This window comes from Pseudochaenichthys georgianus, chromosome 16 (assembly GCF_902827115.2).
Source record: "Pseudochaenichthys georgianus chromosome 16, fPseGeo1.2, whole genome shotgun sequence".
Lineage (NCBI taxonomy): Eukaryota > Metazoa > Chordata > Actinopteri > Perciformes > Channichthyidae > Pseudochaenichthys > Pseudochaenichthys georgianus.
The window spans coordinates 37061046-37086507 of NC_047518.2; the positions used below are offsets into that span (position 1 = coordinate 37061046).

Consider the following 25462-nt stretch of genomic DNA (forward strand, 5'->3'; position numbering starts at 1 on the left):
TCTAGTCCTAAATAAGGTAACTATTACAGGTGACTTTTGTAAATGTTAGATGTTACATATAGCCTATATTGCAGCTAAACTACAACAATGCAGTTTATAGCTTTGACATTACCTGTTATGAATATAATATATATAATATATATGCCTATAGTTTTGTGGTAACGTTCACGGGTTAGAGTTAGAGCAACTCACAGCAGCAGTATGCCTACACTATTATCATTAGTGGCGTGAACGTTACCACAAAACTATAGGCATATATATTATAGTTCATAACAGGTAATGTCAAAGCTATGAACTGCATTGTTGTAGTTTAGCTGCAATATAGGCTATATGTAACATCTAACATTTACAAAAGTCACCTGTAATAGTTACCTTATTTAGGACTAGATAGATGCTGTTTGCATGGTGGAGAGCAGCAAGGTGATGAAGGGACCTTGAAAGACAGCGCCACTGCAGCGCATGCGCACTTCTTATCTCATAATGACTTTTTATCTCATTATTTCGACTTTCTTATCTCATAATTATGACTTTTTATCTCATTATTTCGACTTTCTTATCTCATAATTATGACTTTTTATCTCATTATTTCGACTTTCTTATCTCATAATTATGACTTTTTATCTCATTATTATGACTTTTTATCTCATAATTATGACTTTTCATGGGGATTTAATTTTTTTCAAGTGGCGGAAATGGGCTTCCATACATTTACTTGTTTAATAAAGAAAAACAAATGGACGGTAGATACACGGATTATGCAGCTAGTTTCAATCGCTTTGTATACTACATACTTAAGTATATTACATTACATTACATAAATCCGTGTATCTACCGTCCAATTGTTTTTCATGACACAGGTTAAGAAAACATGTTTTGGTAATAAGTGTTTTCTGAGTCATCATTGATTTACTTTATGTTCTGCTAATATACTGCTCCACAGTCCAGTAGGTGGCGGTAGTGCACATAGTCGTTGGTTTCCAAACTCCAACCAATCTCTAAAAGGAAGAAGAAAAGAAAAGATTTTCCTTCAATGTTACCCGTGTTCATACTCTCTCTGATAATAAACGGAGTCGTTTTACTTTAATACACTATTTGTTTCCACAGGTGTATATACCATCCTATTCAAATAACCTAGCTAATAATTTAACCGTATTACAGTTATTTGGATACCACAGCATACCTGATTGTAGCTAAACATTTGTATCTAATTTCGCTAACTGCTAGCTAGCTGGCTGGGTAGCTAATAGCATTGTGTTGAGACTTTTTTACACCGAAGACAAACGCATCAACTTCTACCTGTTTCAACCAACAAGGCAAGAGCTGTTTTGCATTTCTCAGGTAATGAAGCAAGCTACTATTTAGAGTGTTTTCCCGTTAGCTGTTAACTAACTAAGTGAATTGTCTAGCTCGCTACATTAAGCTAGCACTGGCTGTAAGATACTTGTAAACATAGGTGGAAGAAGTGCTGTACTTTGAGTAGAAGTACAAGAGTGTAGGAATACTTTGTTGCAAGTAAAAGTCCTGCAATCAAAAGGTTACTCAAGTAAAAGTACAAAAGTGTTGATATCAATATATACTTAAATGACCAAAAATGTACTCATTATTATTAAATCCTGGCTGTGGCTGAAGACTTTTATTTTTGCTTTGAATTAAACTATTCATATTTTACAGTGCACAATAACTTTTATTATTCTCTATTTGCTTGTTTTATGTTTATTTTATTCTATTAGATTTTTAATGACTGTTTTAAATGCCATTTTATAATGTGATTCTGTTGCTCTATTTCTTACTGCTCTTAATATTTTCCATTTTTGTAAAGCACTTTGAATTGCTTTGTGTTGAAATGTGCTATATAAATAAACGTGCCTTGCCTTACAGAGCTTCAAATCTTTACAGTACCAAATACACACCAAACGGTGCATGAAGGTGGCATCAAATAATCCAGACTGTACAAACAAAGCTCATTTAAATCTTCCTCTTACAGATATAATCATCGTTGTGGCTGAGAGAAGATGGAAGCTCCTCCTGTTACATCGATGCCTGTCACCGGGGGCGCCGTCAATATGATGGAGTATCTGCTGCAAGGTAAGCTAGCCTTAGAAACACCCACAGCTAAAGACTTTGTAGAAGTACAAAAGTATCATAACATGGAAATACTCAAGTAAAGTACAACTATCTCAAAATGGTACTTAAGTACGGTATTCGAGTAAATGTACTTGGTTACTTCCCATCTCTGTTCATTGTACACAGTGTTGGAAGAAATACTCAGATCCTTTACATAAGTTGAAATACTACAAGTAGAATATCCTGATTACAAAATATTAAAGCATCAACATATACTTGTAAACAAATAGTAGAAGTACTCATTCTGCCCAATAGCCCATTTCAGAAAATTATGAAGGTCATAATCTAATAAATGAATTTATAGTATCAACAGTAAAAGCACTTGTTATGCTGAATGGATCTTTTCTCAGTATTATATTATTATGGTCATTGTTCCATCTTGTTTTTATACATTTAAGATCATTTAAGTATTATAGTCTGTCAATGTGGACCATATTTAGAAACTTGAAATACTGTGTGGATTAGTAGTACAGTACTGCATTATACCATATCAGCATATCATATGTTTTATATGTAAAGAAGTAACGAGTACATTTGAGTGTTAATAGAAATGTAGTGGAGTAAAAGTATGATGTTAGCCTCTGAATTGTAGAAGCATAAAGTAGCATACTTTCCACCACTGGTTTTACAACACTGCTTTGGTTATATGTGTGTTTTTAAAGGAATGAAAATATAAATCGTAAATTCTTGTTTTTAAGAAAACAGACACATTTATATGACTATAATACATAACAAATATTGTATGTGTGTATTCCTATTACTGAGAACAGTGGCATTCAGACATGTGAGAAATTAAAGTTTAAAAACCAACACTAAGTGCCATTTTATGGATGTTTGTATTATATGTTATTTACAAATATATATTGCAACAACAATGAATTGGTATATATGTGTTTCTCTAATCTTTACTAAAACAGGCAGTGTGTTAGACCAGGCCCTGGAAAGCCTCTTGCATCGCCTCCGCGGCCTGTCTGACAACATGGATCCCGAGACCTTTACAGATCACGAACTGGTTTATCTTCTGAAAGGCCAACAAGGGAACCCTTTCATTCTGCGTGCCCGGCGCTCCCTCTCCCACCCCACCTCCCCATGGCACCTACGCTACCTCGGCCAACCAGAAGTGGGAGACAAGAGCCGCCACGCTCTGGTGCGCAACTGTGTCGACGTGGCCGCCTCTCACAGCCTGCCCGAGTTCCTCAACGAGATGGGATTTCGCATGGACCACGAGTTTACGGCCAACGGACACATATTCCGCAAAGGTGTTATGAAAATTGTGGTTAGCAAGCTGTCACGCATCCTGGTACCGGGGAACACGGAGAACACAGAACGTCTATCGCTCTCATACCTGGTGGAGCTGAGTGTGCTGGCTCCAGCCGGACAGGACACCGTTTCAGAGGACATGCGCAGCTTTGCAGAGCAACTCAAACCTCTGGTGCACCTGGAGAAGATTGACCCCAGCAAACAGAGACACTGATGGGGAACATTAAGTCATCTCTAACTACCATGAACACATTTATTTTTTATTTTTGTACTCAAATTAAATACATAAACTTTGGTTACCCTTCTAGTCATTTTGTTGTGAACAAAATAGTATTACTACAATCCATCATTTCCCACAACACTCTGGTCACAGACGTTTTGACATGGTTATCATATCCCTAATTCATGATTAATAATGCATGATTTTGGTTAAATGTTTAGGTAGTTTGTTTACATTTGAAGACGTGTTGTAGATCCCCACAGTGGTGTTTACAAAAGATACAAAAGTGATATGTTTGGGAACAAATGTCATTAGTCAGAAAAATAACACCTAATGGACAAAATGATAGTTATTTATTTAATAATGGTACATCTTTGACATAACATAGTCATAGAAGCACCTGACATTTTAATTTGTTTAAATGGTTAAAGTTCTTTAATACATTATTTCATAAAAAAGAGAAAATAATGGGTTTATTTATCTCCATACAGCACCTTTACGACATACCACATATATCAGCTTAGATGTATTGCTATGTTTAACCCTTATGTTTTTAAATCACATGCTGACTAGCGTATTGTGAACACATTCATTATAACCCACTAGGGGTCTCTCTTGCTCTTTGTGTAACTGGCCATCTTTCCATCTGAACACAACCTCAGATCATCTGCAAGAGCCCTGGTTGCCATGGAAATAATTAGCTGTGAGATCTGCACATCTTTTCCCACCACTCTAATTAGCTTTCTCAATTGCTTAATGATACATAGACCTGTAAAAGCCTTCCTTTCTTCCCCCTGAACAAAAGCATTGATTTCCCCTCTCTTCCCCTCTCATTTCTACTGTTAACCCATTAGTGCCTCTTTCATGGGAACTTGAGCTGGGACTATTACACGTGAACGCACTACCGCTGCCTTCAGGTTCTCCTCTGCTCATGCTCCATTCCAAAATGGCTTGTACACGAGTGTGTAAACATTATGGCCAATCTACAGACACTGATGTAACTAACGCACATCCTGTCAGTTATGATAATAATGTGGGCAATAAGACATGAGTGCTTCTAATAATACCTCAACAGGAAGATGCATTTGCAGCGGTTGCGATGTAAAATGACCGTGTGCGTGTCTGAAGCGCTCGAGGGCAGGGTGCTGTCTCTACGTGTTGACCTACCTGCAAATCAAGGCTGAGGAGGACAAACTCGCTGAGGTGGAAAGGTGAGTTGACACTGCTTCCAAATACATTTCGTGCACCTTGATAACTTCCCTTTGGATTATTTGACATCCTTATATTGAAAGGGGATTCTTTTAAATGCTTGTGTTTGGGAAGAAGCTCATGTTGCACCACATTTTTGTATTACACAAAAACTGCCCGTCAATGGAAGCCGATTATCTGATGGAGACAGTTTTATGTTCCAACATCCAGAAGCAGACTGTCCCTTAGGTCTAAAGCATGATGTTTCAGCTCTGAGCGAATTATGTATTAAAGAAGCAGATGCCTCCTTGCCCAAGGCTTTATATGTGCAGCATGGATACACTACAGTCTGCTGGCTTTCTTCCACTTAAACTTGTGTTTAGCACAGTGCTCTTTGGTGATGAGCTGGACTCCCACTGCACCTCCACTCCATCGCCTGGAGAGCAGAGGCAGCGCTAGGCTAATCAGAGTCTTGGCATCAGGCCTTTTTGGCTATTGTGGATGGAGTCAACCACTGACTTCCACAAGTGAGGGATTTAACTTGTTGCCCAGGGCATAATGCTATATTGTGCATGGTTTATTTTAAAGAAACTGAGACAAGTGTGACTGTATTTTGACGCATTAAGGCGAAACATCTTGATATGAATATGGAGTCACAAGGGGTTAGAGTTACAGTATGTGACTGATCATGAAACTGATTACTTTTCGTTCTGGGATTGTTCGGAGAGAGATGTGTTGAATGCAGAATCTTAAGGTCATTGCTGTTTTGAATTATTGTAGTCTAAAGCATTTCTACTTAATACAAATCTATATAATGGGGCTGACAATGAATCGCATTTTTATAAAAAAAACTCTTTAGGGAGTAGTCAATTGCAACTCGCACGGAGCAAATATGTTAAATACCAATTAGTATGATGTATTGTGGCGCTTCAGAGATATCCGGCATAATACTCATATTCTACAGACTTCACCTAACTTGCGTGTTTCACACAGATCCATTCGACAAATCCAGTACAACTGTAGTGTACTAGTCTCTTCCATGTTTTTCACACTAGCCAACACCGTGATTTGTATTGAATGGGTTGGGATTGTATTGTATCAGCACTGTCCACTCACCTTTACTCTCTTTTAAGCATCTCTGACATTCAGTTTATTATAATGCAATTATGCTCGCTGCACTTTTAAGTGTGAGAGCAGTGCACATTGATTTTCCTCTTTGGGCAATTCAGTCGTTCTGGCTCTTTAACTGTTAAATAAAAATTAATTGTCTACAGCAGATAGTGGTTGTTAATTATATTTTGTTAGACCTCTGAAATGGGGAGAAGCGCCATTACCTACATGCGTGTACTTTCCATTCCATAACACAGTCCTAATTAAAACTCTTGGCACCAATATGGTCTTTGATGCCTCTAAACATAATGCTCATAGTTGGCAGCACTCGTGCCAAGACGCCACAGAAAGCTAGCTCTCGCAGGAAGTCCTTAAGTCATCCCACTTTGGGCCGCTGCCACCAAGGGTTGAAATCCAGCTTGGTTCACTCAGGAACGTCCCCGATACTTGGATTTGAGCCCTCTCCTTCATGTGTCATTGGGAGTCCGTATGCTTGTTAGACAGTGTGGGTTGTTTGCTGAGAGGGGAGGAGAACCGGGGGGGAAGTGTTTTCCCAAACAGGCATCGTTCTCCCAAGGGTGTTCTTGTGGCTTCTCCAGCTTCCTCTCGTCCTAATCCCCCTGGGCACGATGGTCGCAGGGAAACATTGCACAACATCATGAGGTTGCGGGGGATGTCTGGAGTGACAGGGGGCCAAGGATAGAGGATGGTCCTTGCTAAATAAACGTATCCAAGTGAAGGAAATTCCAGAGACATTTTTCCGGGGACGGGCACAAAACTCTGCCTTGTTGTTGATGTGGTGCTCTGCATTGCTTGTGGCTGGCAGAGGTGATTACTGCTGTGCAGAACATGCTGTTCCAGGATCAGCCACTCAGCCTGAAGCCAGCCAGGCTGCCTCTGGAATGTCTGGTATGGGGACAGCGTAGCAGTCCGCCTGGAGGAGACCGAACACATATGTAGTTTGTAAAGCTGTCTGGCCCTCCCTCCTCTCTGTCCTTCTGAGTTCCTCTCTGTCTTGTTTTGAAATCCTAGTTCTGCTTTGAGCCTCTAAATCTGATCTTTTGTCTTCATGACTACTTTTTCTTTCACTTTGTGTGTAATCAAGATGCATTGTGTGGTCCTTTGTCAACAAATCTGTCCCTTTGTGTTAGAGACTCAAGGATATATTTGTGACGTATGTGAGGTACATGATACAAATTGTTTCTCGTTAATCACAATTATAGTTGCAATAGGGCTTGAAGACACAGACAAACTATTAGCAACATGACATTTTACCCATCTGATCCCACTGTGTCATTTCTATGACACACTATGACACATCCTCCCGCATTTAAAAGCGTGCTATTTTGAAAACACATTTCTCAACATCAGTCATGTCTGAGTGCACGCAGTTGTGGCTATGTTGTGCAACTTTTAAGTACAGCTTCCGTCCATGCAGTCTTTACACAGAGAGGGCGGGGTCCTCAGGTAATGTTGACTATACCTTGCTGCAAAGGTGCTTGTTTTGATGGTGCTCATGAACTGTGCATGTGTGCCTCTAAAAATATTAGATTGTAGGAGTAAAATATGTTGAGAACTTTCTTTATTGTCTGACTGCAGAATGAACACTGTATTTCAATTTATTCAGCTGTTGAATATTTTGACTGCAGTCATACCAACATGTCCCCATAGGTCATACTGATTACCCAGAGGTGGTTAAAATGCCTGTATGGAGCGGTTGCCTATAACTTCCAAATATTATCAGAAAGTAGCTCTGTGCAGTGTTTACTAGAGGGCCATGAATAAGTAATAATATCCCCACAGCAACCATCAAAATAACAGGTGTGAATGTGCATAAAAATGTGAAGCAGACTGTTGCTGTAAGTGAGCTCAGCAAATCGTATGCATGAAGGTGAAAAGTGAGGGGCAGTGTAAAGGCTTCCATCCTCATTTTTCTTTTACAGAAAAAAAATCTCGGCATGTACGAGGGAAATAAAGAGCCAATGGGATTCGAGCACCTGTGACAGTGTGCCCGCCCTGCTGTCAGATTTGGGGAGAGGGTGGGATGGAGAGCGGAATCCCCCTCGGTCAGTTTTGAGCACATGGGTCAGAGGAGGGTGTCTCTGGCGTCGAGGCTTGGCAAATGCGATTTGGGATGTGCAAGTGTTTTACGCCTCCCCACTTTGGCTTGAGTGTGGACCCGAGAGGATCTTTCAATCTGGCCTCTGAAGACCTCCAATTCACCTCACTCCTCTCAGATTAAAATCTAGAGTTACCTAATCTCTCATAATCTGAACTAAATCTGTCTAATCGCCAATAGGAAATTATACCGGCTAAGGTATTGCCCACACATAATCAGCAGTGAAACCTGCTGCGCGGAGTGAGTTCTCCCTGGAGGACATTTGGACGCTGCGCACGTTGCCCGGGACAATTTGTTACGCACAAAGGCAGATCAGACGGTGTATTTTTTTAAAGACAAAAAAAAACATTGTCAAGTTTATGTAGGAATTTCCCCTTTGTGTCATTTTCACATTGCCTTGTTTTATCTCCGCTGGACTTGGAGGGCTGGCACACAAAGCGCCGGGTGACGCTCTGCCAGAAAGATCATCATGCAGAGTTTTGATTAAGAATTTGAGGTTTGCTCTCTCGGTTCACATCAGAGATTGTGGAGAGGGAGGGGGAGTAGAGCTACATAGAGGGAAAGAGGACTTCGGGATTTCGCTGTGATCATGTTCGGAGAGTATTGATTTCGTGAGCGCACTCCAATTGGCAGCATCTCCACTACAGCGCCGGCGCGTCATCCTCGGTTCACATCGACGGAACGAGTTGTAAGCAAATGATAACATGTGTGGGATCTGAGAGAGTGAGAAAAGGCAAGGGGGGATAGAGGAGCAAGAGGAGGTGTGATAAAGCACTATTTTATCAACCTGACAAGTGGATACGAAATGTGATCGCTGGACTATATTTTTCTTTATATTTTCAGACTGGGGATTTATCGATTCGTCACATGCGCACGCCTCTTCATTATAATTGCAGACAGTTGGGTGCTGTTCAGGCTGAATGGACTTGAATGTGTAGCTGCCAGCCTAATCCGTGCAGACTGGAAGATTTAATAATTCACGGTAATCACGCATTATCGCCTCAGTGGATGCACTCAACACAGCTCTGGTGATTTCTCCCTCTCTTTCCCCATTCCCCCTGTTGTCTCGTGGAGGATTTATCGACGACTGCTTGGCAAATATGCCGCTTATCTGAAATATCATCTGTTGCTGCAACTGGATTGAAAAGCCCCCATGACTGGCTGTGACACGCGTTTCTGATAGACTGCCTCGAGATGGATTGTTAAATAAGAAGCATTTTTATTCCCCTTTTTTACTTCAGGTAAAATGGACGAGAAATTATTATTACTTTTATTACTTCTCTTATCTCTACACGCGAGGCAGTGATTCTGCTTGTATTCATCATGATCCTTTTTACTCCGTTGGATTGCCTCTTATTGATTCAGAGTGAAAGCTCAATACATTACAAGACGAATTTCAACGTGAAGTGAAAGCCTGCTGAGGACAGTTGGATACGGGGATCGTGGAGGTATTCCCTCCCTTGTTCTTCATTTGATTTATTCCGATTTAAACTGAAGGGTAAATGTTGATGATGGGGGACGACGAATTGGACGCTCATCAGGTTGATTCGGATTTCGAGCCGCAAAGCCGGACTCGCTCGTGCACCTGGCCGCTGCCTTGCCCGGAGGACTTCCACGGAGGACACGATGTCAGCGGGGGTCTTCCACTGGTCAACATCAAGGTGGAACCAGAGGACGTCCCGGCTTGCATAGCGGGGCTCGTAGGCGGAACACCGGGAGAGCTGACGCATCCAGCCGGGCTCCCGGCACCCACAGGCGCGACGCACCCATGCCTGGCCGGCGCGGCGCTGGATGTGACCGGACCGCTGCGCAAAGCCAAATCCTCGCGGCGGAACGCGTGGGGGAACCAGTCCTACGCTGATCTCATTACCCGCGCCATTGAGAGCACCCTAGAAAAGAGACTCACGCTGTCACAGATATACGACTGGATGGTCCGTTATGTGCCCTATTTCAAGGATAAGGGCGACAGTAATAGCTCAGCTGGCTGGAAGGTAAGGAGTAAAAACACATGACGTGGATTTGATGGGTTAATCACAGAGTGTCTAGTGATATTATCGTGTGTTATTACTATTCGATAATCCATTGTGATTTGATTCACCCCTTTGCCATACACATGTCACCATGGGATTCAGTGTCGGTTACGCATGAATGGTGCCATGCGTTATCTTGTCTTAGTTCATTAATGCCGTCAGTCATTGTATAGATCATCGATGGCAGAATGTAATAGACTGGACTGTAGTCACTTGCTGTGCGTGTGTAACAAGGCTTTGCTCATCTCAGATCAGCTCATGATGGGCAACAGCGTCCGTTGTAGTGCATGCAATCCTTACACCATAGCAGCACAGCTTTTGTTAATGATTAATTTACATATCTGCTGCGAATAAATGAGGCAGTTATAGAACCAACTATTGAGTGTACATTTAACACACATATTCGTATCAGTTTAAAAACACATCAGCAGTGGCACACTTAGCAGTAGGAGGTCACAGGTCTGCTGTCCACAATGTACATATTCAGAAGGGTGTTCAATTGACCACGGTCCACCACTGCTGTCTGGCTGAGAGCCTAGAATAACCTCCTGGACATTTGCCCATGTTATCAGCCTCTGCTCCAAGCCTCATCGTGTTTCTATTCATTATGGCCATCTGAGGACAGGGAGAAGGGGCAGGAAGATCAGCAGGGCAGTGCATGTCCTCATGTTGCACCTTTGCTGATCTGAGACCTTCAGATCTCCACTCTGTGCACATGCATCGTCTGTCATCAGAACCTTGTTTGTTTTTACTAAAGCAAGACCACAAAACCGGACTTCACAGTAATGTTAATGCTGATAGCGAAATTAAATACTTACTTCCTGAGTTATATAGTTGGCTGATCACATGATTTTCACCTTCTCAGAACTATTAAATATCATAGATTAAAGACCAAAATAATGGCATCTTTCCAACAACATGAATTCCGATTTTTGGCTTTCCATAGACATCATGTTAAAACTTGTTGCTGTTGCAAACATACTTTATCTCACTGCTTGGCATTGAGCCCTAATCTCAAGCACTTGACTGACACATTTTAATCCTGAACTCTCCTAAGGTGCGCCTCCAGGTCTGTTTCATTAGCCCAGCAGTTGCACCAAGAGTCAACCACATGGCCACTTTATCTTAAGTGCCAAAGTCCTAGTTCGCTATTTATGAAACTGCAAATTAGGGGGGGGGGGGGCGTTAAGCGTGGCAGCCTGAGGTCCGGGGCTATTTCAGGCCACAGGCGAGACATGGGGCCCATTCCAGGTAATGACGGGGCATTAGGTATAAGTCGTTCAAAGCAGGCAGCCATAATGTCAGTAACAGGACTGACCTGGTTTTGGGTAGTGACAGAATTGTGATGTAAACATACACTTAGGAGTCACATGTGTAGCTTGCTTACCAAACAAATAGCATACGGAAATGTTCACCCATCAGCAGCATGCGTGCATGTCCATTGAAAGCCTCATTTCTGATGCAACTGCCTACCTTGGCTCTTGCAATAAATGTGATCAACTTTTAATTGAACTTGGTTCATCAAATGAGAAACCCGCTTTCATTCTCAGGACTTTGAAATACATAATGAAGCCCTGAATACTTTTTTCAGTTGGGAGTGTGACAGAAATGTATGCATTTCATTAAGCTTGGTAGGAATAGAGGGCGTGGACACACAAACATCTCTTTTATGAGAGATGTTGGATAGCATGTAAAGTCAGCTAATAAAAGCAGGTTTGACGAGGTTCATAAAAACACATGTTCAGATTCAATCCATGATCCCAGGACCCTAAATCCCCCCATCTTCCCCCAACACGGGTGCTCTACTCATACATGTAATTTAACAATCACATCAGGCTATTAGATTTGACAGCAGCCTTTGGGAGTGGGAGAAAACATTACTTGAATGATTCACTTCATTTTCATCTCAATCAGAAATATCACGCACGAGCAAAGCATTTGATGCAAAGCAGTATGTTTTTATTTTGTTGTTGTGGCAGGCAAAGGGAGAAAAAAAGATAAAAGAATTGTTGATAAGCTGATGATGAAACAAAATGAAATGAAGTGGTATAGCTTGGCAGTTTGCGTAGGAGGCGGGCAGGCAGGGGGTTGTGGTTGATGGCTTGGTGCTAGACAGCCTGTACACCTAGATAGTACCATTAAGCTCCTATAAATACCTAATGGCTTCAGATTTCTAGGAAAGACGTGGTATTCTGAGGTCATGGCTTTCTAATCACCTCCTTGTGGAAGCGAGTGTACGCAGGACCGTGTCCCAATGTTTTACCATCACAGCACTGTAGATGTAAAGCAACTTTACTAGCCTTTATTTCCCAGTGTTCTTAATAAACTAGAAGCATCCAACATTTGAAGGATGCTGTGAAGTTAGCTAATGTTTTTAAAGGCCCATATCAAGAGTTTTTATGTCTAACTATATCTAAAAATACACATAGTGCATTTGTGCGTGGGAGAAGCACATGTCAATTGCAACAAAGCGTCAGGGTTGGGAGTGTTGTGTGCTTCTTTGTGGGGGCTAGTGCAGGGGGAGGGGCTGTCTACTTCTATAGACGTGTGTGTTTGGGCCTGCTGATTGGTCTGACAGCATGTCACTGGAGAGAATGCTGCGTAGTCTCGCTCTTGACTTCATAATGCCTCTAATGGTGGGGTTTTAAGGCAACTTGGTGCGGGGAATGCCCTGTAGGCGCCTAGAAGTTCATTAACTTCAAGGGGGTTAAATGCTGCCATTGTTACGCTCGGGGGGGTTCGTTTTTGTGTATGTCCGTGTGGGGAGTTATGGGATAAAAGAGTCCATCATTCACTTATGCTTTTATGTATTAGGTTTATTTAAATAGAAATAGATGATGCCGGTCTAAGATATCCTCAGTCACATGATGTTTTCAGCGTATACAATTGCAACTACAGTGCATCAGTGAAGAGTCTGTTTCTTCCCACTTTATTGTACCACACGTAGTTTTCCCTGCGTGTGTTTACAGGGCTTTTTCTGGCGATTAGACGGTCGGATGCCAGGGGGTTGCACAGCAGGTCGGCAAAGGGTGCCAGGCAGTCACTCAGACACTTTAATCCACGACTAGACTGTTATTTAGAAAGTGTCCTTTGGTAGAGGCCTGTGCAGGGTCGGCAGGGCAAAGGTCAGAGGACAGCAATCTGATCAGATGGAGCTAAATACAATTTTAGAGAGAAATGTTACACCGACTGCAGAAAAGAGAGGACAGTCTGTGAGGACATAAAGGGAAGAGAAATAAAGATTTATCCCTAGGTCTGTAAAGTCTTGACCTTTTTTAAAGACATATAACCCCTGACTTCATAGGTAGTTTTTATATCAGAGCAGGATAGTTTCACTTTATCGAATTGATTTAAAGGGAAGAAGACAGAGTCTCGTAGTCCTCTCACTGCACGGGCTACGGCAGCTGCAGTGGAGAAACACTTGTCAAATATGAGGGATATGAATGTCAAATGTGCAGCAGAGAGCGTGTTTGACAGAAGTTTAGCATGAAGTGGAAAGACTTGAAACTTTTTGAGTGTGTGGAGTTGCCTGCTTGTGTGTGTGTGTAGAAATGCATGCTTGTGTTGCTTGTTGATGGTTGGGGAGCCTGGAGAGACTGGAAAGTATCCTAGGCTTCAGCTGATTCATATTTTATCCTCCGTTTTGGCTCAGGGGAGCAGAGTAATTTAAGAGTGCGACAGACACACATTCACACACAGAGCATATGATGCATGCTGGACGGATTTATGGTCCAGGATTATGAGCACCTTACATCTCCCCTTGGCTCGTGCAGCCGTAGCCAGGTTGGGTTCATGCAGTGTCTTCGGGTCGAGCCGGGTTTCTGGTGCCAAGAAGCCCGTTCTCACCGCCCTCTCTTCCTTTTGCAGCCGCCAGGCAAGCAGCCGTGGCAGTTCATTTCTCACAGAAAATGATTAATGTACATGCAAATTACGAAAGCATGGGCACACATTCAAATATGCAAGACAGCAATCAGCAGACACTAATATGAAAAACAATATCGTTTGCCTTTGATATTACTTTGCTCTCTCCTATCATTTTATCAAGCAGACACCCATGTTATCTCCGCTTTTATCTCTCCGCCTTTCTCGTTCAATCCATCCATCTAACAGACATTCTATACATTTTGTCTGTCTTAGTGGGTTTTGGTACAAGGGCCAATTGAGGTGAGGAGTCTTTCTCAAGAGAGCTTTGGCGTCAGTCTCCTGCCAGTGTACTGCCTTAAGCAGTGGGCCTCTTCTCATCTAAGAGAAATCTCATATCTCACATTATCTCCGAGATAATAGGATAACAATGCTGGATTTCCCTCAGCTCGACTCCTGTCAGCTACGGGGTCTTTTGGAGCAGAATACAAGGGGATGAGACCGTCAAGCAACCAATTTGACAGGGTTGAATAATTTGGATGTGCTTCTCAGCCGAACTGAACTTCAGCTGTTGAAGCATTTCCTACCATGCTTATTACTCATGGCTCTGCACATTTATTAGAAAACTGTATGAGCCATTTAGTGACATTTCTCAGATTATTAAATCCCCCTTTCAGTTAATTACGTTTCCATATACTGAAGAAGCAAAGAGAATTTGTCATTATTTCCCCATTGCACTATTTAGGCTGATGGTTTCCACTATTCCCCTCTGGCTCATGCACACACAGTCACATTTGCACAAAAATACATAACACACTTGTGCCTCCTCGAAACACCCATGGAGGAACACTCTGTTCTTGGGTGGGGTGAACCATTTTTTGAAAGAGAAGGGGGCTGACTGAGAGCGGAAGCGAGTGTTTTTGGTGCTGTTTTGCTGTCTGATTTGTTTTGAAACCTGTCTGACTCGCGGCGATTGGCTCATTTTGGAAGGCGTGGCTGTGTTTGGTAAGCGCCCGCGGATTTGTTGGCAAACCCGTTCACAGCTGCAGGGACAGAATGTGGTGTGTGTTTCTCTCTGAGGCTGTGTAAGAGATGTCATGGAGATGATGGGAAAGAGTGTGGGGGGGGGGGGGGGTAGTAGCCCTGGGTGTTGGGTGATTAGTACACATCTCTTTTTATTATGTTATGAAACTTTGAGGGTAACAGAAAGATGTCTTCTTCTGTTTGGGGGTCCATACTGTATGTCTAGACACACAGAGCTCGAGGCATGCAGCAACAATGCCCGTATTTCAATAACATGGGAGTAAAAGTCTCTGTGTTGTCACTAAGTTAACCCTCCAGCCAGATCCTGTTGACACCAGTGCCCCTGTGAATTGTAGCCATACTAATAACAACGCCATGCATTGCTCATATTCTGCTAGTTTAGAATCACACATCTTTGTCATCTGAGTAGTAATATTACTTCCAGATACAATTTCTTCCAATAAAGCATTCTTTATTAATAAACATTAATCATTTACAAAATGACTAATAGGCCATCAATGACTTATACAATAACAGGCTTGTTTCTTAGAAAAATAATTGTATGTAATTTCTCAATATAATGCGGTTATGAAATGCCCATTGGCATTATGCTTGATCAGTAGAGCTAAATGGACAGGATTCACTCACATCAAGAGATACTCTGATATATTTGGAATTTCTCAAATTCAGTCAAGTGTGGCGTGGAAGTAGCTTATTTTTATACAGAGAAATGTTCGTGTCAGTTTCAATCTGATCGCAAGTTATTTGTCCCAGAGAACTGTTATTGCAAATGGCTTTGGATATTCACTTCGGCGTGTGAATAAAATGTGTTAGACCTCGTGGTGCTTGAAATGTTAGTCTCCATGTGTAGCAGCATGCTTGTTGCTCATCTGTGTCGATGTGCATAATGTGTGATTGTCGTCGTGTGAGTGGAGGTTTATGGCTGCATTTCTCTCTCCCTTTCCCCTGCATCAGTGTATGAGTGTGTGTCTGGGTGTGTTGGGGGGGGGGGGGGGGGGGGTTGATGGGCTCAGTGGGAGCCCGGGTCCCGGGGGAACAGCTCTCGTTAATAATTCAGACGAGGCTCATTATCAAGGCAGCGCAGATTTCTCCCTGATTCCACCTTAATTGCAGGCAGGCTGCTCCACTCAGGCAGGCGGTAGTCACGCTGGGTCGACTCTCTCTGTCTTTTTCTCCTCATCTACAGGGCCTGCTCTCTCCACTCTGTTCTCCTCCGCCTTCAGTACTCCCCCTATCACAGCGAGACGGCCTCAGGCTAGCCTTGTCCATGCTAGCGTACACCTTTAACAGCCGTAAAGCACTATGAAACATGCTATTTTCTTTGTACTTAAAGATGTGCCTCATATATTTCTGATTAGATACAGACTGTGCACTGTTTGGGTATCACTATGGAATTTTTGGTTTTGTAGGCCAACAAAGACGTAATTTACTCCATGATTTGGTAGGTTTTAGCGATAAAACAACAGGTTATGTATCACATTGGTTCATCAGTAGAAAATTGACAAACTACTTTTTCAAGAATCTGAATTTCGGATTAATTTGGGAGAGAAATGCCCAAAAAGAACAGTTTAGCCACCCAGAATAGGCTTTTCTTCATTAAATATAATAATAAATTGAATATTTTAGCATTTTTCCTTCAAAGTCTTCTGAATCTTTCAACGATTAAACATAAGATGAATGTTTATTGCTAAAGAAGAATGGCAGCCCTTGTAGATTGTATGATTCATGGCTCATTATGACTGAAGTATCATTTGTGTTCTCACAGATCCATCTAGAACATAAAGCCATATAATGTCTTATGATGATGCACACTACAGAAAGCCTAATGGGTTTTGCTGTGGGTATATGCTTTGTGATATATTATAATGGCAAGTTTATCCTTGAAATAGCCTATAGCATATTATCATACTGATGACACTATAGAACGTGTGTTGCCATGATTGATATTAGGCTACAATAATACTCCTCTTCACGATCATCTATAGGCTTATGTAATGTTTCTTGTCTTCATAATTTACGCTGAGTGATGGGTTTCCATTCAATCCATTCACTGAAGCCCCGCCGAGAGAGCAACATAATGGGCCTGATCTTGTCATACATGTATATGAATATTTCAAATCAGCCCATTGTAACTAGATGAGGCTTTAGATAAACAACACAGATGCTTCTTCCTCTTTGCTCTCGCTAGAAGATGAAGTGTGCTCCAAGCTGTATTTCTCTCCCGGCCACAAAACTCGATTCCCACAAATCACGGTGCCCATATTTCCTAATTCAATTTTTCTCTTGGTCGGATATCTCTTCCTGTATGCAAGGGATTGATGGCCGTGTGCATGCGTGTAAATGTGTGTGTTTACCCATTTCTGTCCCTGTGAAAGACATGATGTATGCACAGCTAAACGGTGTATTTCACAATGCTCCATCTCCGGACACTTCCTGGCAGCCACGCCCTGGTCTCTCGCTCCTGTCTGCCAGTCCATCAAGCCGCTGTCACGAGCCAAAGGATTGTGGGAGGGGAAAGGAGAGCGTACGAGGGGCCGTCTATCAGTTTACCTGAGCTTGGCGGTCCTTGCAAGTGATGGAGAGAGCCGGCTCACAAAAGAAAATGTAGTTAACGTTGACTGATCGGAGCAGGTAGATGGAAAACGAAGGAGGGCAGCGGAGGGGAGGAGTAGCAAGAGTTATGTTCAAGAAAGATGCTTGTTATGCTAATAGCTGGTGGATATGCTACGGCTGTGCCATGCGTCCATGGCTGACGGATGGATCTGTGGAGGTCACCTCGGGTGGCTGCTGGTCAGGAACCCCGCTGAGCTGTAATGTCTGCTCACCTGAGCTATTAAAAGGAATCTGACCTTGGAACGAAATCGCTGTCCATGTGTGGCTCTGCCTGGGGTGTGTGCTTTTGTATGTGTAAAACAACCCATGTGTGAGCAAATCTGTGTGGGAGCCAGCATATGTGTGGGGAGGTTACAGGACTGGGGCGAGGTTGTTGGGTTATGAGGTGACTGTGAGACCAGCTGGGGTTGAGGGGGAAGGGGAGTGTGTGTTTTTGATAGGGAGATATGCTCAGACAGGGGGGTGAAATGATCCCCAATTGGATTGGTAAGTCACTGCCTTGAATCTGGGTCAGGACTCTGGGTCCGGTGTTTAGTATGCTGACCGTGTGAGGTCTGAACTCCGAGTCTGCTCATAGCCCCGAATGAACCCAACACGTCTGCCTCACTCTGTCCCCCTTTCTCTTGGACCTTTTTTTTTCATCTCCGTCTCTTCCGCGTCTTTCTCCTTCGTTTTTTCTCTCTGTGCCCAGAGCCCTTTTCTATCCCCTTCCCTGTCTCTCTGCCTTTTTTCTTTCCGTACCGCAGGCTTTTTTTTTTTCAAACCCTTCTTTCTCGTGCTCTCTTTTTCACTGTCAGTCACTCACGGCCTTCTCTTCTCTCCTCACTTGTTCTATTTCACACTCTCAGTCCTCCTCACAAAGTAGCCTTTTTATCACTCATTTGCCTCTTCCCTCGCTCATTTCTCCTGCTCCTTTCATGTGCTTTTGAAATCCCCTTTTCATCTTTAGCGCTCTCTCTTGACTGCTCTCTCACTCACACACACACATTGTACACACACACACTGGCTCATTCAGTCATTCCTTTATTATCCCAAAACTAAAGTGATAAATGGCTCTCTTTCTTCTCCGTAAATGTCACTCGGGGAATTGTCTCTGCTCATTGATTGACTGGAGTAGAAGGATGGCCACACATGCACATGCGCCAGTCACTCAGACGTGCACAAACGAGAAAGGCAGAAGAAGAGTGAGCAGGGAAATGATCTATCATTAGAAGTGCAGCCTTGCTGGGACAGCAGCCGTCAGGGTTAACATCTGGCTCTCGCAGGTCCAGCTTTCACTCACAGGCTGATGCGTTATTTCAAGAACTTGTGAGGTTGGTTTATAACGAAGCATACATTCTCAACAGGACTTGGCATTCACGGGAGTGCTGGGTACCCGGGGCTCGACAAGGGATCAATCACAGTTAAACAATCTAAGCGGGCAGGCCGGCCCGTCTTGCCATTCTTTTCTTTCTAAAGTGAAGTGACGCAGAATGCATAAGTGTTACTCCCAGTTGGATCATCTGTCTTTAGCATATCCTTAGTGTCAGGAAAGGGCCGGCCAAGGAACTAGGCAAGAGAGCCATTGTTCAGACCTCTGTGTGTGTGTGTGTGTGTGTGTGTGTGTGTGTGTGTGTGTGTGTGTGTGTGTGTGTGTGTGTGTGTGTGTGTGTGTGTGTGTGTGTGTGTGTGTGTGTGTGTGTGTGTGTGTGTGTGTGTGTGTGTGTGTGTGTGTGTGTGTGTGTGTGTGTGTGTGTGTTAATATTGTTCAGTCATTTTCTTAATGTCTCATCAGCTTGCCTCAGGCACTACAGCTTGATAAAGGTCAAGACTACTGGTGGCTGCATGTCGTCTCCCCTTATTTCATTCTCTTCACTGCACAGCAGGGAGGAAAGGAAAGTCCGTGGCCAGCCAGCGACGATGCTGATCCACGTCTCTTCATTCTCCAAACCAGGATAAAGAGATTTCATAGGAAGACAGCAGGGAGTAGGGGGCAGCCCGCTCAGACAATGAAAACGGGATGAAAATATGAAATTGATAGAAAGACTGAGATGGAAAGACAAGGAGACGGACGTGAGGAAAATGGAGAAGCAGAAGAAAGAGAGCTGGAATAGTGGAGAGTAGATTATAGAGCATCCAAGCAGGACTGGAAGCCAGACTTGGCTGCACTTCAGCTACACTCTGCACTTTTCAGCTCAAGTGTGCGTCCATTAGTGCACTCCCATTGCACTCAGAGCGCCGTGCACTCTGTGATGCAAAACACACGCGCATAGGCACACAAATACAGTAAAGTTCTTATATGCTTTTCATAAAGAGAGAAAAACCCAGTACAGTTACAGTAGCTCTGCCCTCACACACATTTACCCCAAAAGCTACGCTGACCCAGTCCTGCTCTGTCTCTCACTCTCACTTTCTCACACACACACACACACACACACACACACACACACACACACACACACACACACACACACACACACACACACGATCCCTTCACTAGCCACCAGATTGCTTCCCGTCAAAAATAAATAATTAAATGCGTGCAATAACAGCTTCCGAAAAAAGATCCCTCAATTAGTGCAAAATGGATAAATGGCGTGGGGTAGGATCTGCGGGTGGGTGGGGAGTGGTATTTTGGGAACACACACACACACACACACACGCACACTCATTCACACAATCTATTACATAAGGCAAATCATGACCCGAGAAGGTTTTTACGCGGTTGTGCAAGGGTAATTCGCCCCCTTCCCTTTAGCAATCAGCTTAGCGAAGTCTTTTCTCAAATCCTTACAAGTGATCCATGCCCAAAGAGCGGCTGGGGAGAGATCTAAATGAGAGGTGCAAGAGGGGCAGCTGAGGGGATGCTGCTGGGGTCAAGGCTGTGTGTGATTGGTGGAGCTTTCTTTGTACATTTCCAGTGCAGTGTTATCTGGAATGGAGATTATGAAAATGTTGTAACTCATGCAGGGGATTCCGTACGTGTGTGTGTGAGAGAGAGAAAGAGATGCAAGGATAGATGTAACTTGAGAAAGGCTTAAGATGTTCTGATCAGGCAGTGGAAACCATAGTTTGCAGGATTGGCATAGTTTGGAGCTGTTCACCCTGTTTGACCAGGAAGGTCATTAATTAGGTTGGAATGCCAAATCCTCTGGTGGAGATAAAAGTAATCTATCAATTATGTTCATTATTACATTATTGTTTGGTGCATAAAATGAAGAGAATCTAAAGACAAAGCCCTACTGAAAGCACCCAAAGAAACAAGGGGTCATATTCTCTAATAGACAGGTATTTGTTGCCATCCGCTGTTGCACCTGCAGGTCACATGTTCTTTGGGCAAACTTTCTCCACACAGCCCAAAACCTGTTTAACAGAGCTGGCATCCGTCCAGGAAGCAGGGCTATAACACTAAACTACACTCGCAACAGGTGCCAAAACCAAGCCCACAAATGTTTCACTGGAACAAATATATTAGCCAACGGGCCCAATCTGTGTGAGATAAATGCTACTACAGTACAGCAAACAGATGGATCCCTGAACCTGGAAACCTATCAGTAAGCAAACGAGGAGAGTATTAGCACTTGTGCTAACACAGCTATCTTTGTGGAAGCTGTTCTGTTTGTTAAATGTCAGGCATGGTGTTCAGCAGCACAGGTCACAGACCTGGAGGGGTAGAGGGAGATCAGAGGGACCACTCTGACTAAAGAGAGGGAGTTGGTGAAGGGAATGATGGAGAAAGGCTGACGGTCATGTGGTGCACGGCTGACTGTGGACATGAAGCATGCTGATACAAAGTGTCAGATGAATGGATGGATTGATGGGCAAATGTACAAAGGAGTAAAGGGCTGGCACCAACAGCATGCAGGGGACGAAGTGCTGAGACGGAGTGCACGAGGAAGGACGTGAAAAGAGCTTATGTCTCACATGTGTAGAACAGTTGTTTCACCTTGCTGCGGTAAAGGGTAGGTCAACTTGCAATGACGCTTAGTGCGAGGGAGGAGAGCGTCTGTGCGATGCAGAGTGGGTGAAAATGGAAGCAATGGGCTGAAATGGAAAGATGTAAGCGGAGAGGAAGAAGCAGGATGGATAAATCTGGAGCTGGGGAAATGAAAAGCTGCAACGCACCGTGCTTAAGTGAGGCCGCGGCTTGAGAGATATGGGGAGGGACAGAGAGGGTCAATCAGATATGCAGGGTGAGAGGGGGTTAGATGGATGCAGGGAGGGAGAGTGACAGAGGGGGGGGGTCTTGGCGGTGGGGCGATTGCGTGACTGAGAGGAAAGTGCACTGCTGTGTGTGTAATGCTCTCAAGACGGATATTAAGACGCGCTGCCCGACTCACACAGTCACAGCCCCGCTCTCCCCTTTCCCTCCTTTACTCTCCTCCATCCTGCTCCCTCTCTCGCTCCCTTCTCGTCCACTAATGATCCTCGCGTCCTGCCACACTGCCAGGCTGAGTGATGCCCGCTGACAGTCGCACTCAGGCGGAAAAGGCTGCACCCCCCTTCCAGGAGTGCTGTGACACACACACACACACACACACACACACACACACACACACACACACACACACACACACACACACACACACACACACACACACACACACACACACACACACACACACACACACACACACACAGAGGTGTAGCACTCTCTCATAAACATGTATCAGCTCCATGCATAGCTGCTGACAGGTGTGTGTGTGTGTGTGTGTGTGTGTGTGTGTGTGTGTGTGTGTGTGTGTGTGTGTGTGTGTGTGTGTGTGTGTGTGTGTGTGTGTGTGTGTGTGTGTGTGTGTGTGTGTGTGTGTGTGTGTGTGTGTGTGTGTGTGTGTGTGTGTGTGTGTGTGTGTGTGTGTGTGTGTGTGTGTGTGTGTCTGTGTGTGTGTGTGTAACCATCACATAACCCATCCGCGGTGCTCACAGTCACGCACTCACTGTAAATATGCCTCCATCCAGCTGCATCTGTCCTCAGGAATTTGTATATGATGGATAGACGCGGGCCATCGAAAGGGAATCACAGGGTACAGCTAGCTCCATAATGATGCTACCAGTCTGTCGTTTGGCCCGTGAGCTTGATGACTAATGTATTAGTAAAAGTGGACATGGTGAGAATGAGAATGCAGTCAAATAAATAATAAATTGTGCATAGAAATACAAGGCTACATAGAATCGTATCATTTTGTCTCTGCAGGTACAGCATCAAAGTTGAAGATTTGATGTACTGCATATGACATCCACTTTATTTAGATATTCAGAATACAGAATTACACAAAGGATGATGAATGCACTGTATCTTGAACTCCTATAGCACACAGAGCATTGCCAAAGCAGTCCCTTCCAAAAGGTTAATTTCCCGCTCAGTACCTCCACTGGTTTGCCTCCATCATGCCTGCAGTGTGTTGGCATGAAAGGCAGTTAAACGGGGGATAAGAGGGGGAGGGAGAGCAGCCTGTGGTGCTGCTGCTGCTGCTAGTTTTCAAGTCAGTGTGGCCCAAATGCAGGAGAGCATCATGGAGGTAACTTTTACCTACATCCTATATACATTCTAAAATATATCCATTTGGTGGATATATTGTAGATGTGTGAATTTCACTTTATATATCAACTTTAACTATCTTAAAGGTGGGGTAGGTCATTTTGGAGAAACCAGCTCGAGTGCGCTAGAATTTGAAAATACACAGCCGGAAGAAATCTGCCACTTCCTCACAGAGCCCCTCCTCCAACACACACGAACACGCACATGACCAATGAGGGCACGAGATACGTTTGTGCACAGATGGAAGGCTGACAGGCAGGTAGGCCATCCAGTTACTTTAGCCCGGCCGGCTCAAATGATTGGTCGTGCTGTTTACAGTACTACGGCTTCCAAATTTTGTTATGGAGTTTTTGTCAAAGCACTTCAGATATTCATTGCTATCGGGATGTTAAGAGCATTCCATGGAATATAACAAAAAGTGTATCTCGAGCCGGTTTCTCAAACTTACCTACCCCACCTTTAAGGGATGAATACTATGACATTTAGAACATCTCTAGAATGTGGTTGCCTTAGTGTTCAACAACACATTGTAAGGTTTCATGAGCAGTAAGTGAATTATTTAGCATCAGATCAGAATCAAGTTTATTGCGAGGAATGTTTACACATACAAGGAATTTGCTTTGGTATCTGTTGGTGCGAACATAAACAATCTGAAAAAAAAGAAATTGCAAAGTAGATAAAAAATATATATATACAAGGATAGTACAAAATAAGTATTCTTAAGAGACGCTTCATTCATGCTTAAAGGTGGGGTAGGTAATTTTGGAGAAACCAGCTCGAGTGCGCAAGAATTTGAAAATACACAACCGGAAAAAATCTGCCACTTCCTCACAGAGCCCCTCCTCCAACACACACGAACGCGCACATGACCAATGAGGGCACGAGATCAGTTTGTGCACAGATGGAAGGCTGACAGGCAGGTAGGCCATGCAGTTACTTTAGCCGGACCGGCTCAAATGATTGGTCGTGCTTTTTACAGCGCTACGGCTTCCACAGAGGAATTTTGTTATGGATTTTTTGTCAAAGGATTTAATATATTCATTGCTATCGGGATGTTAAGAGCATTCCATGGAATATAACAAAAAGTGTTTCTGAAATAAATGACATACCCCACCTTTAAGACACGTATTTACACCACATTTAAATGTAACTATACAAAACAGCACAGAGAGCATTGCTAAAGACATAGACACAGAAACATATGGCACATTCGAACATTTCTGAAGTTTGTATTGAGGGAACTGGGGAATAAACCCCAATAGATAGTTAACAACAAGTCCAAAAGTCTCAATGGCCTATGTGTAAAATCTGCAGTTTCATAATGTTCTAAAAACAAAGTTCCGCTTGAGGGAAAGCATGTTCTTCATTGTATTACGTGATGCACATTAGTGTCACACATTGACTCTAGCTGCACATAATGGTGTCATAGCTGTCTTAGCCTTTCCCTCCTAAATCCCGTCTCCTCATTTCCTTCCCTCTCCCCTCTCTCCATTCCCATACTTTTTTTCTGTGAGGCACCTTCCACTTCCCCGCCCTAATCCAACCGATCCCAGCATAGGCTCCGATCCTTACTGCCGAGGCGAGATTAGGAATTAGGTCACAGCATCTCACTCCTCTAATTAGATGCTGTGAGTGTATTCATCTCGGTGTGTGTGTGTGTGTGTGTGTGTGTGTGTGTGTGTGTGTGTGTGTGTGTGTGTGTGTGTGTGTGTGTGTGTGTGTGTTTTGGTGGTGTGTGTGTGTGTGTGTGTGTGTGTGTGTGTGTGTGTGTGTGTGTGTGTGTGTGTGTGTGTGTGTGTGTGTGTGTGTGTGTGTGTGTGTGTGTGTGTGTGTGTGTGTGTGTGTGTGTGTGTGTCTGCACGCTGAATGCACTTAATCCGTAGGTGGCCTCTATGTTAATGGAGAGTGCATGGAGGACGTGTTAACCCGCATTTCTGTGTTCCTCCACATGTTATCAAAATGTGTCTGACGTCAGGACGTGGATGCCGTGGTAAAGTGTATCCCCGGGGTTGGGGAAGAGGTCAGATTCAGCTATAAAAGATGCATGTGAAGCATTACCATTTTCAAAGAACAAGCTCCAGTTGAGATGGCGAATGGCCTATACACGCCCCCCGCCATATCAACCGGTTTAGGATTCAGCTCACCTCCACAGATTTAACTCCAGCTTCTCTGTGGGAAGAGTTCTTCACCTTGCTCTTCAGAGCCCTGTGGATGGGGCCAGGAACGACATATACCTGCTTCTGCAGTTTTAATGTCAACTCGTGTTTTTTTGTTTATCTCGGGATATGTGTGCGTTCAGAACGTGTTCCTGCATGACTTATTTGAAGTTTTAGACCCAGAAATCTACTGCTCAGCTGGGTTTGTGCAAAGTGCAA

General features: G+C 43.6%; 2 protein-coding genes across 3 annotated transcripts in view; both read left to right on the plus strand.

Moving 5' to 3' along the window:
- Window positions 1-997: 997 nt before the first annotated feature.
- On the plus strand, window positions 998-3679 carry med18 (mediator of RNA polymerase II transcription, subunit 18 homolog (yeast)). Of its 2 annotated transcripts, none has more exons than XM_034102854.1 (3): window positions 998-1338; window positions 1985-2085; window positions 3042-3679. In XM_034102854.1, exons 2-3 carry the CDS (start codon window positions 2013-2015, stop codon window positions 3596-3598), a joined length of 630 nt encoding a protein of 209 aa, XP_033958745.1. In that variant the 5' UTR covers window positions 998-1338; window positions 1985-2012; the 3' UTR covers window positions 3599-3679. The 2 variants fall into 2 exon arrangements, with proteins under 2 accessions (XP_033958745.1, XP_033958746.1); XM_034102855.1 differs by having other exon boundaries at window positions 998-1313.
- A 5182-nt stretch (window positions 3680-8861) lies between these two features.
- The window catches only part of LOC117460361 (forkhead box protein O6-like), a 30759-nt gene continuing 14158 nt past the window's right edge, over window positions 8862-25462 (plus strand). The window contains exon 1 of the mRNA XM_034101733.2: window positions 8862-10012. Within this exon, the coding sequence (XP_033957624.1) occupies window positions 9524-10012 (489 nt within the window). The 5' untranslated portion in view covers window positions 8862-9523. The remainder of the gene's footprint in view (window positions 10013-25462) is intronic.